Raw genomic sequence first — 20,281 nt, forward strand, 5'->3', positions numbered from 1 at the left:
TAGGGTTTCTATCTCCAGTGTTGCCTCATTTTGGGTTTTCTTTATTGTGTCTACTTCCCTTTTTAGGTCTAGTATGGTTTTGTTCAATTCCATCATCTGTTTGGATGTGTTTTCCTGTTTTTCTGTAAGGACTTCTACCCGTTTGATTATGTTATCCTGTTTTTCTTTAAGGATTTGTAACTCTTTAGCAGTGTTCTCCTGCAATTCTTTAAGGGATTTTTGTGCTTCCTCTTTACTGTCTTCTACCTGTTTACCAGTGTTCCTTTGTATTTCTTTAAGTGTGTTATTAAAGTCCTTCTTGAAGTCCTCTACCATCATCATGAGATATGCTTTTAGATCCGTGTCTAGCTTTTCTGGTGTGTTGGGGTGCCCTGGACTGGGCAAAGTGGGAGTGCTGGGTTCTGATGATGGTGAGTGGTCTTGGTTTCTGTTAGTAAGATTATTACGTTTACCTTTCGCCATCTGGTAATCTCTGGGGTTAGTTGTTGTCATTGTCACTGTTTAAAGATTGGAGCAGAAGCTGTGTTCCACTCACCAGCAGTCTCAAAATCCTGTGGCGGGGGTCGTGGGTAGCTGGCGGGTGTCAGCAGACCCTGCGCTCTAGCTACCCCGGTGCTGGTCCGGCTGGAAGAGGCCTGTGGTCCTACTCAGGCTTGTTTTCTGATTCCCTAACTAATGCAGTTTCAGGTCCCGCGCGCAATTGGATTGGAGCAGAAGCTGTGTTCCACTCACCAGAAGTCTTAAGATCCTGTAGCAGCGGGTGTTGTGGGTAGCTGGCAAGTGTCAGCCGTACCTGGGCCCTAGCTACCCCGGCGCTTTTCTGACAGGAGAGGCTTGTGGCCCTACTGAGGCCGGATTTCTGCCTCCCCAACCAAAGCAGTCTCAGGTCCCGAGTGATTGGACTGGAGCAGAAGCTGTGTTCCACTCACCAGCAGTCTCAAAATCCTGTGGCGGGGGTCGTGGGTAGCTGGCGGGTGTCAGCCGACCCTGTGCTCTAGCTACCCCGGTGCTGGTCCGGCCGGAAGAGTAGGCCATCTTTTGATACATATGCAGCTAGAGTCAAGAGCTCCGGGGTACTGGTTAGTTCATAATGTTGTACCACCTATAGGGTTGCAGGTCCCTTTAGCTCCTTGGGTACTTTCTCCAGCTCCTCCATTGGGAGCCCTGTGTTTCCATCCACTAGCTGACTGTGAGCATCCACTTCTGTGTTTGAGATATTTTCTTTATTTACATTTCAAATGCTAACCCCAAAAGTCCCCTATACACTCCAGCTGCCCTGCTCCTCAGCCCACCCACTCCCACCTCCTGGCCCTGGAATTCCCCTGTACTGGGGTATATGATCTTTGCAAGACCAAGGGCCTCTCCTCTCAACTAGGCCATCTTCTGCTACATATGCAGCTAAAGACATGAGCTCAGGGGGTACTAGTTAGTTCATATTGTTGTTCCTTCTATAGGGTTGCAGACCCCTTCAGCTCCTTGGGAACCTCCATTTGGGGCCCTGTGTTCCATCGTATAGATGACTGTGAGCATCCACTTCTGTATTTTCCAGGCACTGTCATAGCCTCACAAGAAAGACCTGTATTAGGGTCCTGTCAGCAAAATCTTTCTGGCAGATGCAATAGTGTCTGGGTTTGATGGTTGTATATGGGATGGATCCCCGGGTGGGCAGTCTCTGGATGGTCTTTCCTTCTGTCTCAGCTCAGAAGTTTGTCTCTATAACTCCTTCCATGGTATTTTGTTCCCCATTCTAAGAAAGAGCAAATTATCCACATTTTGCTTTAAGTTAAGTATAAATTACTAGGTTTTTAATTCATTTAATGTTTACTCAAGAGTTGGTGAGTTCTTAACACTTGGTAAATAAAGGGGCTTACTACCAAGCCTGATGACCTGGGTTCTAGCCCTGGATCTCATGAGATTAGGAGAGAAATTTGTCCTCCAACTTACCTGTGTATATAAACTACAACACACGCATGCACACATATACACACACAACCACAGAAATAAAACTAAAATAAAATTTACTTAAATGCAATACTAACAATCATTAACTCAAACATTAATATGATCAAATCAGAAATCCAAATAATGATTTCTTAAACAAAACTGATCACTTACTCTGACTTTATTCCTTTCTTTCCATCTCTTTTAGTGTCTTCAAAGAGAAACACAAAATTACGTGCCAGATTTGTATTCACACAATTTCTACATTACAAAAAAAATATACTTGCCATAATCAGTGACTAATTCAAGTGGAAAACATTTTGAAAACTGTGGAAAGTATGTAATTAATTCCAATTCCAGTGAGTAACTTGGAGAGGCACACATCCTATTTGAACTTTCTTTTCAAAATGAAGTAAATTTCATCAAACTCAAAGTTAGATATTTAGAATCATGGCTATAATAACAATTATTCGAATAATAGAGCACCATAGAGTTACTTAATATTTCCAAACTATTTGACCAATGTCAAAGCAATGTAAAATTTGTGCAAAAGTGAGAATCACAGAGAAGAGACAACTAACATAGAGTTATAGTCACAAAATAAGAGGACAATATTCTGTACCATGGGGACATCACAGTAACCAAACTATTGGTTGTCATGTCCAGAATTATTTATTTGCTGACTTTTGAAACTGTTGTTTAATTTTGGAAACTTTATGATCAGGTATATTCAAGTCTTTCAGTCATGTTTTTTACTTGTTTGTTTGTTTTTAGAGACAGGTTTTCTCTCTATAGCCCCGGCTGTTCTGGACTCATTCTGTAGACCAGGCTGGCCTTGAACTCAGAAATCAGCCTGCCTCTGCCTCCCAAGTGCTGCGATTAAAGGTGTGTGCACCACCTCCCGGCCAAGTCTTTCAGTTATAATATGAGTTTTTTCAAGACTATCTCTGGATTTAATATAAACACATTATTATTAAAATTATTTTTAAATTTCCCTAAGATAGTATCAACCATAAACACTGAATAGACAGTTCCATCTTCTTAGGAAAAGCAAAACCTTACAATTTACTCCATAGTTGTGTAGGTAATTAGCAGTTCATTCTAGCCATTCTGCCAAAGATTCTGCATATTTCATGACTGACATCTCAGGTGCATTTTAAAGGGTCTTATGGTGATTCAAAATTTCCAAACTGACTATAAAATTAAATAATTAAAGTGTACAAGGTCATGAAACTAAAAAGGAGTGACAAGGCACAGGAGGCATTTAGGGGCAGGAGTTTTGGAGTAGAAGTGATATAAATATAGTATGTATATGATCTACATATAGTTTGCCTCACAAAGATAATATATGATTAAAATATTTACTCATTTAATGTCACAAATGAAACTTTAGACAAAAGAGGTGGAAGAAAAGGAGAGAAGAGAAAGTCATGGGCAGAGGAAAAGAGAATGAGACAAAGAGTGGAGGGAGAACAGAGGGTGAGAGACAGAGAAGAAGGGACAGGAACTTGAGTTTCATGTGTTTTGAAGGATGGAAACAATTGATTTTCTTATTGCAATTCGTTGCTGAGAACACTGCTGACATTCCTTAGCGTGCAAAGTTCATCACAGCTGGGCTTACAGCATCTCCCCCAAGCTCAGCTTTCCACTGAAGACTTGAATTCTTGGTTGATAACCTGCCACACCCTTGCTTTGAGTCATCTTTCCAGCCATTCTTGCCCAGAGACAGATTGAGCACTGACTTAGCTGGTGTAGAAACTTTTATTTTTGACATATTTCCAGATGTAAATAAGAAACTAACTTTTTAAATGCATCTTGTTCATATCAGAAAAGTTACAAGTATATAGGAAGAAATTTGTGTAGATCACAACAGTGCTGGCTTTGTCTGATATGGTTTTCCAGGACACATGTTCAGCCATTGTAACAACAGCTCAGATCCACACCCATCTGGACACTGCACTATGAAGCATTTGGATATGAGGAGACCAAAGCTCTAGGACATAGAACACAAAGGCTTGTGAAGCAGAACTTCCAAACACACTCAAAGTAGAGAAGCATGATAAATCATGCAATCTGGAGGATTAGTTCTCCAGGTCTCCCCCAAAGCCTTAAAATGGAACAATGCCTAGATCTGCAAAATATCAGCCATATGTCTGTAGTGAGTATATCAATCAGGAATTTTTTTTCTTATGTAAAAAGTGCTACTTATAAGAAGTTTTAGAAACTTAAAGAATGTAACAGGAATTATGCATAGCATTGATGAAATAGTGCATACAAAATTTTTAATTAGTACAAAGTAGCATTACGGTTTTTCACTCAGAAAAATAATTCTACTGACAATTTTCAATAAATCTTAATGTTTGCATTTTCCACTTAGAGTAAAGAGAGATGTACTTGTATGTATTAGCACTGGTTTTTGTATACTGCAAATATATGAAAAACTTATGTTTCTAACATGGTTTGAACAGACAAAAACATTGAGGTAAAGGATGAAGACTGATAACAGAAAGACACATACATGTCTGTCTTCAACTTCTTCACTTTAACCCGAGCCCAGCCAATCTCAGAAGTTCTATTCCCTGCCTCTTCTGGCAGCTCTTCTCCAATCTGAAATCAGAAGATGCACAGGGGGTGGATTTTGTCCTATTTTATTGCTTCTTGTCACCAAAAGACATCACTTTTCTCCCTTGAAGATCTCAGTGTGGGCTCTCTGTGAGCAGGGACACATGGAGGAAGGCATAGCATTATCCATGCTTATAGCATTGACGTCTATAAAATCAAATTTTAAATAATAGTATTATATATTAGGAAAAAGAAAATTATATATAAAAATAATTCTAAATGAGATGGTTTTCCTAAAGAGGGAAGTTTTGAGCTGGAGCATTAAGAAATAACATTCATGAATTGATATAATGGGGTAAATTTTTAAGTGTGCATGCACAAAAAGGGAATATTTCTATGAGGTTAAGACTAAAGAAATAAATGTACATGGCCATGATTAGGATCAAAATGCCCACAATTGATTTTTAAAGATAAATGAAGGAATATGGAAGTGAAGGATAGGGTATCAAGATATAAGTTGGTCATCATAATAAGGGTAACAAATTCAATTTTTTCTACAGAGATTTATTCAGAGATATAGTGGTATTTATTCCTCAACTAGATCTAGAAATACATAGAAAACTCTTCAGATGAGGTCTTGGAGCAGAAACATAGAAAATACTGATGCAGACATATTTGTAGTAATTATTACATTAGAAATTAGAATTTCTATTCCACACTTTGAACTTTCTCTTTTGTAGTTTCTTACAAGGACAGGACTTGCAAAGTTTGATTTTTTTTCTCTTTAGTAATGCCTGTTCTGATTTCTTTAGTAACACATAAACTGGAAACTTTACAAGGAAGCAGTCAGGGTTGCTAAAGAAATTCGTGAGAAATAGAGCAAGGGGAACAGTAACAGATAAGAGTCTCAATATTTCGTCAAACATAGCTCAAAGACAGTTTTGTGACAATTGCCTCCAGTCTAACATTTGGAATGCAGAGTGGGTGGTGAGTTCGGGGCCTTCAGAGGATTTTCCTTTATAGTCTCTTACAGTTTCCTGTTAAAATTGAGTCAGGATGGACTCTGGCAAAACTCAAAGTATCAGAGTCCTCTAGAAAGATAAAATTTACAAAATGACCATGCCTGAGAATGGGAGTCAAAACACTTTTTCAAATTCAAACAGTTTTTACTGTTTCAGAGGGAAATTTAAAAACACACAAACAATTGTCGTAGACTATCACAAAGCACATTCCTAGGTGTTCCTGTCATGCAAATATGTATTTAAGACTAATGCATGGTATAAACATATGCATAGGCTGATGTACACATGCTCCAGATGTGCTGTTTCTCTGTCTGTGGGTTGTGTCCTCTATACACAGGGAAAAAAATATTAATCATTGCTTTTACTGCTGAGGGGATGGGTTCTGCTCTCATATTTCAGAAAGGGGCTGGAAAGTGAGGGAAGCCAAACTTTTTCCTATTTAAGGCCAGAGCAGAGAGAAGCGAGCGGCTGAGTTTTATGACGGGCCCGGTGCTGAAGGGCAGGGACAACTGATGGTGCTACTCTGAGCTGCTTCTTCCTCTCTCCTCTTTTGCACAAAGAGTCTCATGTCTGATATTTAGACATGATGAGCTTTGTGCAAAGTGGAACCTGGTTTCTTCTCACCCTTCTTCATCCCACTCTTATTTTGGCACAGCAGTCCAACGTAGGTAAGTAGGTACTGATTTGAACAGGCTTTCTGGGTTAATTTTTGCCTTAACTTCTTACAAAGGGTAAGATAGTGGGAAATCAGCCTCCTAAGAATTTCCTGTCTAGCCTCTGACTGTGGAATGTTTTGCTAACCTTAATTTTGTTTTCTATATTTGATTTTTTAAAGTTAATGTACATGTGTAATATTCTCTAGTTGTTTAAGGTAAAAACTGTTCTTAAATTAACTTGATTTCATGTTCACCTTTTTAAAAATGTTTTAAAGTACTCCCCTCCTGCATTGTGAACATCTTGGCATGCTCCCAGGCCATCTGGAATTTATTGGTCTCTTGTAATAATTTCATGTTCTCCTTTGTACACTGCTCTCTTTACAAAGATAGGATATTTAACCATGTTTTCCAAATTAAAAAAAATGCACTAGAAATACCTCTGAAATGAATATCCCTTAAGAAGATAATAGAAGATAAGTAGAATCCCTTATGTATTTCTGTAAAACTATAAATGTGGACTATCTATGGACCTTCCAGAAATGAGCCCAGGCTGCTAAAACATGTCATTGTTTCTGTTTTATTGCATTCCATGATTGCACACATTCGATGTGCTCAGAGTTTGCCAAAAGTTGTTTTATGTTCTGTTTAGCTGGATTTCCACTACTGAAGATAACATGATTTAACAGGAATATTTTTGCTTTCCTCCAAACAAGGTAAAGATACAAGTTTTGCTCAAAAAGGCAGACTTGAAATAGTTTTGGCAGCCAAGTATAGTGATCTTTATTTTCTTGTGCCCCAAATTAAAAGCAATTGCCTCATTATTTACTTAAATACTTTTAAAAATGCATATGTTCCTCATCATCATGAAAAATTGGTGTGCACACTTTCCTCAAAATAATTGTGTTGATGTAAATCTTATCTGTGGCTAAAAGAAGTTGCTAGCAGTTCTTTTCATACATAATCAAACACGTTGGTATTTAAAACTTTTACTTTTAGCAAATGCTTCATGAGTATTCATTTTTCCACTGTGTGCAATGTCTTTACTAGTTTCACAAATTATCTATGCAAGAGTAGGTGAAGGACATACTTTATATTTCTGTATGTTCAGTCCATAGATACACAGAGAAAGAGCTCCCAGATTGCTTGTTTCTTAATTCTGTTCCCCTTAACCCACCCTTCCATCCCCCTCCATCTTTTCCCCCTCCTTATCTCTCCACCCCTTTGGGCTCCTTAGGAACTCCCCTCCCAGTTTTCCTTCCTCACTCATCACCCCACCCCCATCCTAGGCTTATCCACCTCCCTCCCCCCCCACCCCAGTCCTCACCCCTCCCTGTTCTCAGTGAGTCACTCTCTGCTTCCCATCTTTATTTTCATCCTCTCTCCTTCCCAGCTCACCTCACATTTTCTTTTCTTTGGATAGTCAATTCCTTTTTAGCTTTCTTTTTTCACTTTCTCTTCACATCCTGCCCTCCTGGAAGACGTAACAACCCCAAGCCTTCCCTATTAATATGAGACATGATTCAAAGGAATGTTAATTCCTTAGCAGCCCAAACTTTTATTCTGAAATCTAGGCGAAGAATCATAGAATCTTATTTTTTTAAGAAAGAAAGAAAGAAAGAAAGAGAGAGAGAGAGAGAGAGAAAGAAAGAAAGAAAGAAAGAAAGAAAGAAAGAAAGAAAGAAAGAAAGAAAGAAAGAAAGAAAGAAAGAAAGAGGAAGAAAGCTATGTCTTTGGGACATTAACTAAAATATTAACATAGTATCTGTAGTTTCTTAACAGTTATAGTAATATGAGAAATACTATAGGCACAGTAGGTGTGTTTCTTCCCAATCTAACTCCAGTAGGAAAAGAAACATGTTTGGTTCTCACCATCTTAACATCATCCTAAGCTCATTTGTTTCCACCTTTGGGCTATGGTCTTTAAAAATCCAAGAAGGATAAAGAGGATTTAAGATCATATATTTCACATTCCTTGCAGGTTTTTAGTGAAAATCCTACTGAATGATTAACTTTGAGGAGATTTCAGTAAGTAGCAGATATTCAGCACACTGGGAACACTCAGAGAACTCTAAAGGGGTTATCTCCTATGTTCTCCAGAAATCCTAGAAGTCGTACAGAATTGCTGGACATTAACGTCTGGGAGTTTTCTGGAATATGAAACATGTCTCCACAAAGAATTCTTGTCTCTTTACAAATCTGTGCAAGTCTTACTTTATTCATGCCTTTTATTTCAGCTACGGAAAAAACGTGGTCTGTTTTATATTTCCTGTGGTTTTTAAGCATGCTGGATTTTTAAGTGCTAAACCATGCCACCTAGTGGCTAACAAAGACACCATTTCCATAACCAGCGCCAACATGACTCTTGCACCACAGGATCCTCTGTGTGTGAGTGTGTGTGTGTGTGTGTGTGTGTGTGTGTGTGTGTGTGTGTGTGTGTGTGTGAGAGAGAGAGAGAGAGAGAGAGACAGAGACAGAGAGAGAGACAGAGACAGAGAGAGAGATTCAAAAATTATACATTCCTTTTATAAGTAAAATAATTAGATAATGAAATGTTACCAGACATAAGAATACACAAACAAACTGGTAATATATTGTAAGACTTTTTGGAAATGAATGTCAAAATAATAGTTTCCAGCCAGGCATGGTGACACAGACCTTCATTCCCAGCTACTTGGGAGGCTGAGCGTACATGAATACAAGTCCAAAATCTTCCTGAGTTCAAAGTGTCTGAATGGGAGTGAGACTCTTGTCTCAAAATGAAAAGTTTATAGAAGTCTGGAGATGCAGGTCAGTGGTAGAGAGCTTTTCCAGAGCATATGATGCCCTAGCTTCAATCTCCAATACTGTCAAAGAAAAGATAGAAACTTATCTAAATTCATTGCATCATTTTTAAATGTATTTTTTCCTACTCATAGGCTAATATCATCCTCGCTTAATATTTGCATTCTGCTGACTATAGGTCCATAAATAGATGTTAGTAATATTGCTTCCTTAGAACAGGGACACAAGCTAAATGTCTTCTAAGGTTTAAGCTTCTGCATTTTGTTATGTTGATAATTTCACAAAAATTAACTGTGAACCATGAACTGATTTGTGATTTCAAAACTGTAAATGAACTGAGAGAATGAACTCTTGTTTCATATTTTTGAGTTTATTTCTCATTATGTTTAAAAAGGAAAATTATAGCTAAGATTAGCATTTACATTTTCTCTTGTTTGTGTTGTCCGAATTACTAATCACATAGAACCAATGGAATAAAATGTATTATAAAGTCACGGTAGTAACCTTACTTCTAACAGAAGAAAATACACAATTATGTACATATTTAAATATCATCAGTCATGTAACAGACAGTGTGTTTGTAAAGCTTAAAAACAGGAATGGATGGGTTAGTACTGAAACTAAAATTTAATGAAATACTACATGATTTGAGAACAAAAGCATAAACCTTGAACATCTGCATTTTTTTTACTTTTGTAAGTATTTGTAAATAAAAGAGAGATTCCAAGTTCCATACTATTTTAGAAATTTATTTATAAAGTTTTTTTTTAAAAAAAAATGGTAGTCCTTTTTTCTATTCCGTATTCAATTTTTAACAAATTAATCTGGTTTATTAAGCAAAAGGCTCAGAAGCTAATGACTTAACCAGAAATTATCATCCTTTCTGTAAAAATGTACATTGTAAGTAAATAAAGTATTACCAATACAAGATTTTGTTGTTTCTATTCATGACCCCCTTTATTTCCTCAGCATCTCAACAGTACTCAGAATGAAGGGCCTATAACAAACCCTGCATCACATTTAGATCTAGGATGGACCAGTTGAGCATTGTAGAAGAGAGCAAGTCTTCGGAAACCATGCTGTGAGAGAGAAGTGGAGAGGAAAGGCCCATTAATGAATGCAGATTCTTTGGTGACTTGCCTTTGGATTTCTTTTTAAAAAGATTTGTCCAGAACTATAGGAGATGCTAAAAGAAAGCAAGGCCTCTTTAGAAAGGCCTGTTTCATACCTACAGTCTCAGACCAGGCCTGGAGTGGTAACTCAGAAAAGACTGCCAACCACTGAAGCTCTGTGGTGACCATTGAGGATGACAGTCCCTAGTGCCGGGTTCCTATGTGTACTTTGTGACAGGCAATCACTGATAACTCCACCTTGAAGCCATTAAAGTGGATTGCTTGTAAGTCAGAGCTGGGAAGATCAAAGATGAGCTTGCCTTTGCTGGACCTGGCAGACACTAAAGCTTCGGGTACACTGTGACTTTCTGGCAATATGTGTGAGCTAATTCTCATAAAATGTTTCATTCTGTTTCTTAGAGCTAAAAGCTTAGTGTCATTATTTTCCATGCTTAGAAAAAAATCCACATTGTTTTTTTTTTTTTTAATCCAAAAGTTTTAAAGGAGGAAACTTTGCCTGTCAGGAAAGCAGTGGAAACTCTGAGCTAGTTCTGCACAGCAGTCGTTTGTTAGCTGCACTTTGGAGAGTTACATTAACCACTAGAAGTTCTGTCTGTGCCTAACAAAAACATAGCCCAAGTGGATTCCTTTCAGATTAACTAATCAAAGCCTTGCTTTTTCCATGGCTGAGGTCAAGCCCTGCCATTTCAAATGTAATCTCAATGAACAAAACGGAAAGTTCAAATGGAAGAAATACTAAAATTGCCCCAAAGAAGTAAGGTAAAACCACAACTAATCCAAAACGTATTAATAGTTAAATTAGCTTTGATAATGAGCATTGAAAGATGACTTTCTCAGTTAACATAGTTGTGAGACTTTTTTGTTCTTGTGTTTGTTGTTGTAGAGGCCAACAAACGACATTTCTCACAGAAACACTTTATGATGTTGCACAGAATTTATAGTGCCCAAGTAGCATTCAAAGGAGACTTGTGCTCAAGTTAGAAGTTAACAAATGCAAATCAAGCAAAAACTATAGTTTTTGAAAAGTAGTGCCTTAGTCATCCTAAATACATCTATGTATCTGATGCAGAAAGTTTATGTTTGTTTTTTTCAGTCTTAGTGCCTGGCTTCCAAGTCACACATTCATCTTGCTGGTGGTCTGGATCCCATCAGGGTGGCCTTGGAAATACAAACCTTTTTCATAAGGTCAAGAGAAATAAACAGTAGGATTCCACTCCAGATGGTATCTTCCCATTTTAAGATAGAGAAAAAAAAAAGACATTTTAGAGATCACTGTTATTCCTTTAAAAAGGATACAGAGTTTACAAACCATCTGTGACAGGGTACTGAAACAGGTCTTTTTCATTCTATAGAATCCTTGAAAGCAGTAAAAACATAATGAAGTTAGGAATATCAGATTTTAGAAAAACATGCTAGATTCAAATCTGAATTCCTTTAAGTATTTTACCTGGATAGTTACTTAGTTTGTCCCAGGTTCTTTGTGTGCATTGAGGACTGTGATAGCATTCAGCTCAAAACATGCATGAAGGAAATCATAAAATTGATATAAAGCATCAGGAATAGTGATGAACACCTGCATTCCCAGCAGTCTAATGCAGTGATACACAACGGCATTTCCAGCAATTTGATATTAGTGATGCATGCCTGCATTCCTAGCAGTCTGCACCTATGTTCCCAGCAATCTGAAAACTCACAGCAAGGATTGTGGTTTCAAGGCTAACCTAGTGGCATTTATAATTTGAAAGAAAAGAAAAAGATGTCAGCCACTCAAGAGTAGTTCCTAGAACAGAGGCTTGATCTATCATTCGTTTGCCAAGTACTGTCAACTACCATGACACTGTGAAAGGAATTAAAGTATCATGTAATGATAGGAAAGATTACATGAACATCTGCATTCTCAAAGTATAAAACTAAAGTTGCTATACAATAAATTAAATATATTAAATATTTTCATAATTTGGTAGGATCCATTATAGATGTATTTTGATGATTATACATACTTTAATTTTCCATTTATCTATTTTTATTTTGGCAAAATAAATATCAATCAAGTTGTAGGAAAAGTTTAGGGACATAAAAAGCATGTGCCTATACAGAATAAAATAAAGAAACACCTAAGCATCATTCATTTAGTTTTCTTGGTGGAAAGTAGAATAACCAGAATCTCCCTAGCCATGTAAAACAACACTTAAAAATGAACTTCATTTCCATTTTAAAAGACTGTCTCTTCAGCATCTCTGTGCTGTTGCTAGAAAGGTGACTCAGGAGTGCAGAGTGCATCCTGCACTTGCAGAGATCCCAAGGTCAGCTTTGAGCATCTTACTTTATTACCTTGTCCAGAATTGAAAATGCAATTATCTTTTATTTAATATTTCTTACAAAAGTGTTCAGCTTCCTCTTTATCAAAGTTTCTGTGAACACAGCACCCTAATAAGTGAAAGGGACATTGTGAGGTAACTTAGTCCTACATGTCAGGTGTTATCTTATCTTTAAGTGCTGCAAAGCATAGAGCATTCCAGGAAATGTCCTCTTTTCCTGCTTTACAATAACTTCCCAAGTTGGCTCCCTAAGCTGGAGTCATGAGGTACATATATCATAGGCTCAGCTTCTGGTATCCTACATTGGTAACAGTAGATTGCCTTGTATGAGGTGATGAATCAGAAGAAGTTGTGCAACACCCCCTTTTTAGGCAAAGATGATAAGATAAATAGGAAGGGCTAGTTTTCAGATGCAAGATCTACTTGTGACTTTTCAGAATCTGATGTTTCAAGCATGCCATCTTTGTTTCAAGGGGATATGAAGTAACTTTGGGCAACAAATTAGATTCATTACTTCTTATTTTTTTAGACATTCCAAATTTATTTATGTAGAACAACACAACTTTCTAAAGCAAAAGACCATATACAATATCATTTTAAATATTCTGAGCAGATTAAAAGAAAGAACTCACCCCAAAAATTGAGGTCACATTAGGATTAGAATGGTGGTCTCTAGAGGCAAAGGGCAGGATGCAGAATGGGTGTCAATGAGACCTGACCATTAGATAACACCAAAAATATTCTGGTGTAGAATTGCACAGTAGGACAACTACTAGCAATAAAAGTGTGTAGTGTATTTTAAAGGATAGGTGGAAGTATTTTGAAAGGTTTTACCATAAATTACAAATTTTTGTGTAGATAAATATGCTTAATGTGGATTAAACATAATATTGGTTTATATGTGTCAATATAATACATGAAACTCCATTAAGGTGTAGGGTGTTTACAACTTGGTATATTAATTAAAGTGAAGTAAAAATGTTTTTAAAATATAAGAAGTAAAGATGTACTAAGATCCACTGATCATTATGTTGAAATCTCTACACTTTAAAAACCACTCAATAAGATTTCTAAAAAAAAAAAACTTAGAAACAGGAAGCTAAATAACAGTTTTCTATCATGTAACCCTGGGTTAAAATATTCACTTAAGCTTTTAATGAGTCGGCGTCAACATTCCAAACAAATAACAAACACTGTTTTTCTTCTGATGTGAGAATACCTTCAATGAGGTATACACTTGTGAAGAAGAATGGATGAGAAAAACGTTTCATGGTATTTCTAAGGGCATATAAAATATATGATGTTTTTTAAAATATGAGGAATTTAAATCTATTTTAATTATATTTTTAAATAAAATAATAATTTTAATAATTATTATAATGAAATAATAAAATGATTTTAAATTCATTCTAATGTATTTTATTGTATCTTTACTTTTTAAAGTATCCAATAGTTCCTTTTAATAACCTGCACACTTTATTAAATGTGGCAAAATATTCCTCATGCAAAATTAAATTATTGAAAGAATCATTAGCTCAATTTACTAGTATTTTAAGAGTTGAGATCAGGCAGTTTGATGTCCACATGTTCATGCAGAATATCCCAAATTGAAGCTAATCAAATGAGTATGTGTCAGTCTAATACAAAGCATCATTTTTTATTCACATTAAAGGAGGAGGACCCATGAGAAGATTTTAGTGATTTCACTGATAATCTTTTATTTCAGCACTTTAATTTCATTTTTTTCTTAAGTACAAAATATCAGTTCTAGGTAAATATAAATGGGTTAGGACTTAGCTTTTTTCTTCAAAACAGCACCCCAGACAGCATTGCATCAATTACTCTGAGGTATTCAGTTTGGTATTTAGCTTTTACAATCATTGAGATTGAAGTTGTGGTCTTTAAAGCCTTAGGAATATCTGTCCTGTTCTCACAGTCTGTTACAGACATCAGAGGAGGATCTAAGACAACTTTGCTATCTAACACAGTTTGGTTAGTTTGTCTTGGTTTGGTTTGGTTTGGTTTGGTTTGGTTTGGTTTGGTTTGGTTTGGTTTGGTTTGGTTTGGTTTGGTTTGGTTTGACTGCATTATCTTTGTTACCTATGGAAAATGTCAGAACTGTCTTTGATTGGCTGTTAAATCAGTACATTGTTAAGATAAAAAAATAAATCTTAATTCATACAAGAAGCTTGAGTTATTTCATGACATGATTAAAGTAGTATTGACATAAATGAGAATTAGAAGCAACTCTGTTGTCTATACAGACTGGATGTTCTGAAATTTGTCTTAATGGATTTAAGATTTAGATTATTAATGGTTTTAGATTATTCAAATTATCTAAATATGAAGATAGGGAATCAGAAAATTTAAATTACAATTGGGCTTATGAGAAAATAAAGTTTTACTGTCTGAGAAAATGTAAAAGAACTCAGCAAGACATTGTTTATATTCAAAATTATTTGCAGATGTTTGAAAACTTATTATTTATTCATTCATTATTGGCAAACTCTCATAGTAATTTTCAAGCTGCATTTAACCATACTACACAGTTAACATTTCAAGAATTCAGGCCAGGTTTTATTTTGGCATGACTTAAGTTGATTCACTGTAAATGATTGCTGAAATTTCAATTTCTTATATATAATTAACAACCAAGTCTAAAATTTTGGTTGAAGGTATTTCTCTTGCCATAGTAAGCCACAAATACACAAACCATCATTCGTGCTTCCCCTATTATTTTTACTTATTCATTGTCAATATTTGTTTTAAAGTATCACTTTATTTTGGGGCATTTGGAAAACTCTTTTGTTCTTGTATGATATACAACACATTATGTGATATAATACTGACCCACTAATGGCCAACAGAGTGAGCAGTGACATTCAACACAAAATAAGCTTTGTTAGTTCTCCCAGGACAATATGGAAGAGGTTTATACTGCCAAGATTAGCTCAAATTTTCCATGGATTTTTGAAGTGGGTTAATAAAATCCAGAAGGCCCCAGAATTAGTAACAAAAGGCATCCTTCTAGTTGAATGTTCCCATCTGTTATTAGAACATAGAAGAGCAATTGGGTAAAACTGTTCATTTCCAGCTGCATAAGTAATAGACAAGAGTTTGAATGTTATCTACTGGTGTTAAGCTTTTTAATGTAAATGAAATAAAAACAATTGATTTTATGAAAAATTGCACTTTGCCAATTTTATGATAACAAGTAGTTCCTTGGTACATAGAAATTATAGAGGGGAAACATTATCTATTCTTAATGAAAGAAGAGCATTTCTTGTTCCAAACTTTCTTCACTTTAACTCTTTTTGTAAATAGTCATTACTGCACAACCAAAAACAAATGTACATTTTGTCAAAACATTTTTTAAATTGCCATATCTTCTAATTTATCTTCCCACAGATGAATTGGGATGCAGCCACCTTGGTCAGTCCTATGAGTCTAGAGATGTCTGGAAGCCAGAACCATGTCAAATATGTGTCTGTGACTCAGGATCTGTCCTTTGCGATGACATAATCTGTGATGAGGAGCCACTAGACTGCCCCAACCCAGAGATCCCATTTGGAGAATGTTGTGCAATATGTCCACAACCATCTACACCTGTGAGTCTGTAGAATATATAAACTCTTCAAAATCTACATCTTCAAGAACCATATTTAAACATGTAAATAGGATCTATTGCATAGAGGTCTGAAAGAAATGCAAGCCATGTCTGTTGCCATGACAATTGAATGGTGTCACTTTTAACAGAAAGCAGGAGATTGGATATAATCAGATTTAAGAAATAAAGATGTAAATTGTGCTACAGTTTATATATATTAATCTCTATATTCTTTATATGTTATAGGCTCCTGTGCCTCCTGATGGTCATGGACCTCAAGGCCCCAAGGGAGATCCAGTAAGTAACATCTCCCCATGGACAATAGTTGCTAACGACATTTCTAGAAAAGGCTGGTTTTCCTTGTTCCAAATGAATTTTCATCATTCTGAATTTTCTTCTGTCCTACATATATGAAAATGATGCCAAACTCATACTGAAAGTCTATAACTGATCACATATGTAAAGGTTCAGTTTTCCCAAGTTTGAAAGTCTTCAACCCTTTTCAATTTTAAAAAGAAAATGTAGGTCATGATATAAAGGAAAATAATAAACAATTATTCATAAGACTTAGTTTGAAATATACTTATGCCTAAGGACAGATTATTGTACTGATAACTAGTTTGATAAAGAATAGAAAAATTCCTAATGATGATTCTGAACTACTTCATATTTTCTCTGTTTTGTTGTTTTGTTTGCCTTGTTTTGTTAGGGTCCTCCTGGCATTCCTGGGAGAAATGGTGACCCTGGCCTTCCAGGACAACCAGGTCTCCCTGGTCCTCCTGGCTCCCCTGGAATCTGTGAATCATGTCCAACTGGTGGCCAGGTAAGAAATTACAGAATTAAATTCTCTTCTATATAAGTGCCTTCGTTTGTCATTGTTTGGTCTATATTTTTATCTCATAATGGCAACTTCTGTCCTCTAGTTTTCTATATTCATAAAACCCTTAGTGTTTCTATGTGCTAAGAGCCTTAAAAGTATTCAACTGTCACCATATAATACGATTGCTACTATGTCCTTCTAAAGTTTCCCAATTTCTCAACATGTCCACGTTACACTCACTATGTTTGATAAACAGACTATTAGCTCCTAAAACAGTTAGAGTATTTAGGAAGTGCGGTAATTACAAGCAATTCCCTAATCTTATCCAAGCACAAATGGCAAAGACTTACAAGGCTGGGCACTAAACAGCAGCTCCAAAAACTGCCTATTGAATTCGTATAAACAGAGTTGCCTTTAATGCACATCTTTTTCCCTTCTGAGTTAGGGCAACCAATCAGTCTGGGAATAAAATAAATAACTAAGTATATAAACATTGTAAAGTTCTGCTGTATGGGTTTAGATGAACTTATGAATCTATATAAACCAATATGTATGGTTTATAAAAGGTATTTTCCAAAACAATTCAGCAGCAAGGAGCATCCTAGAAATCAAATAGAGCCAAGCTAGCCCTAGAACTCAAAGCAAGCTCTGAGCCTTTCTGATTTGTTTTATTGTTTACAATGATTCATGACTGAAGTTTCAGCTTTTATTAAATCATATGGCATGGCATATATAATATATGTTTACATATATATATGTATATATATATATAATTTTATTGACTTCTTGAAAAATAATTTTAATACTCATGTTTTGTCAGATATTCAAAACTTGGATGTTGTTACTTCAAAGTTATTTTGTCCTCAAATATTCGAGAGTTCTGTGTATAATGCTATAACAATTGTGTAGAAATAATGGTTTCAGTAATAACATTTGAGACCAAATTGAAGAGGACAGTTTTTGTTTAATATCTAAAGTTAAAATCTCCTCCATACATTGCACAAGCAAGCATTTCTGTAGTGTGTCTAATATTTAAAGCCATAAAATGACACAATAAGCAAGATATACATATCATATATGGCATGCAGAAATGTCAGCGAACAGTACATGTTACACACACTAACTACAAATGCTTTGGAAAATAACTATGATCTTTGTATTAATGTGATCTGATCTATGTACTTGACCCTTTTGCTACAGAATTATTCTCCCCAATTCGACTCATATGATGTCAAGTCTGGAGTGGGAGGAATGGGTGGCTATCCGGGACCAGCTGTAAGTACAAATGTTTCTGAGCGTTTTCAAGTATCACACTGCCTTTGTTTCTTCTAGAAACACAATGTTATCATGCAATCGTACAAAAAGATTCATTGACTACCAAGGTTGGAAGAGAAAACAGCAACCTGTTCATGATTTTTCTATCCTAACTCATTCCCTCCCTGTGGCGTTTTATGTCATTCCATATTGCTGTTTCCTCGTGCCCACCTGTACAAGGGCTTTTCCCACCACCATGCTCTGGTCCGTTCTTTTTTCATCTATTGTGTAACTAAATGTAGTTTTGTTAAGGATTGCTTTTACTTTGCATCTTCTCACCCAAGTTGCATCTTTTTTTCATCTTGTTCACTGATTTTTACATTCTAAATGAACTTTAAGTCACGAATGTCCTATACCACAGTCTGTTTTTCATTCGGGTTTTAAATCCAGCATTAGTAATTTTAGAATGCATTGATCTTTTATGTTCCACTACCATAAACAATACCTCAACCTAGACAGTAATGGGCTTTCAAAACTTTCTAAATGACCGAGAATTTTAGTAACAGAAAAGAGCAAAAAGATTGAAAACTGGATTTGAAGTCACCTATGTTGGTGACTTTTGCTTTGGAATAGTTCTCAGGAAGTACAACAATATTGAACCCAATAATTCAGAGAAATATCAGCATAAATGAATACAGTATAGCAATATATTTGTCAAGGTAAAGAAAAAAAACTTTTATCAGTAAATCCAAAGTACCTATAAAAGAGTACTGTATTTGGTATAAAAGAAATTGAAATATATATTTTTCCACAGTTTTTGATATGATTTTTAAAACTATTTGAAAATCAAATGGAGATTATATTATATTTGTAAATATTGGTTATTATTACACTCATGTTATAAATCCTCCCTTAAAAGATTACCAAAACCAAATAAAACTACAATTTATTGACATTTCAGAGAGATAACCTAAAGTTAAGTTAAATTTTTGTTATCAGAATATAAAAATAGTATAAATCTGTTTTTCTAGTTTAGTGTGAATATCTGAATAATGTCTAGATAAATTGTTTTAAGTTGTGAGTGCCCCATGCATAATGATTCATGTTTATATCTAAATCTTCACATCATCACTACTGTGGTATATCATTATAGCTATGAGGTTTGGAGTTGACTGACACAGTTATTTTAGAAACTTATACCATAAGATCTATAGTATGAAGATATTTCCACAATATGCTCATCCAAAAAAATTTATAACCTAGAGAGGTATCTAAGAAATATTATAAAGCTTATCAACACATTTTATACTGACTTTCTTTGAATTCCCTTTCTTAAGTGTTAGTGTTAACATATTTAAGATTAATTGGTAATCTAGACTGTATCTCTAATTTCATCTGAAGTAAAGTTTTCATGCAAAAATCTTTATTGAAAATGTCCCAGAACTAAATATGGTATGTTATCAGATAACAAGATATAAAGTTGTATATGTTTTAATACATACTGGCATTATATATGAATAGACACTACTCTACAATGTGGACATTTATCTACTGGGTTTATCATTCAAATTTACATTCCAGGGTCCCCCAGGCCCTCCAGGACCCCCTGGTTCTTCTGGACATCCTGGATCTCCTGTAAGTCTCATTCCTTTTGGTGCTTTCTTCTTCATGAATATATGAAGCAAGCTAATGCAGTTATGGATATAAATCAGCCATTTCAGTATCCATAATCCCAACCAATAAACAATTCACTCCCCAACAATTATTATCAATTAAACCTTTGGTAAAATTAAAATACATATTACATGTGTATACAACAGACTTTGGAGTCCATCACCACTCAATTTTAGTGAAATAAAATAAAACTAACTTTATTGTGATCCTAAAAACCTCTTAAATCATCATAAAATATAATAAAATTTCTGCCTACATCCACTAACTATGACTTCTTACAATAATCCAGCTGTGATTTACTCATGTGAAGCTCTTGTTACCTAAATATATTTACAGTATTCTTCTATTTTAGGGTTCTCCTGGATACCAAGGTCCCCCTGGTGAACCTGGTCAAGCTGGTCCAGCAGTAAGTAACACTTGAGAATTGCTAAACACATTGAAAATTCATTTCCCACATGAATTCTATCATCAGTTTCTAAGTCATTCATTGGTTCATTTAGAGTGTAGATTGCA

The 20,281-nt window shown here is 35.5% G+C and overlaps 1 protein-coding gene across 1 annotated transcript in view; it reads left to right on the forward strand.

Annotated features, from left to right (window-relative positions):
* The first annotated feature begins 5,974 nt into the window (after positions 1 to 5,974).
* Positions 5,975 to 20,281, forward strand: part of Col3a1 (collagen type III alpha 1 chain) — a 37,573-nt gene continuing 23,266 nt past the window's right edge. Inside the window, exons 1-7 of the mRNA XM_021152668.2 lie at positions 5,975 to 6,193; positions 15,822 to 16,021; positions 16,267 to 16,317; positions 16,730 to 16,843; positions 18,041 to 18,115; positions 19,676 to 19,729; positions 20,121 to 20,174. Coding sequence (XP_021008327.1) covers positions 6,109 to 6,193; positions 15,822 to 16,021; positions 16,267 to 16,317; positions 16,730 to 16,843; positions 18,041 to 18,115; positions 19,676 to 19,729; positions 20,121 to 20,174 — 633 coding nt within the window. The 5' untranslated portion in view covers positions 5,975 to 6,108. The remainder of the gene's footprint in view (positions 6,194 to 15,821; positions 16,022 to 16,266; positions 16,318 to 16,729; positions 16,844 to 18,040; positions 18,116 to 19,675; positions 19,730 to 20,120; positions 20,175 to 20,281) is intronic.

This window comes from Mus caroli, unplaced genomic scaffold (genome assembly GCF_978045245.1).
Source record: "Mus caroli unplaced genomic scaffold, Mus_caroli_1 scaffold_1, whole genome shotgun sequence".
Taxonomy (NCBI): Eukaryota; Metazoa; Chordata; class Mammalia; order Rodentia; family Muridae; genus Mus; species Mus caroli.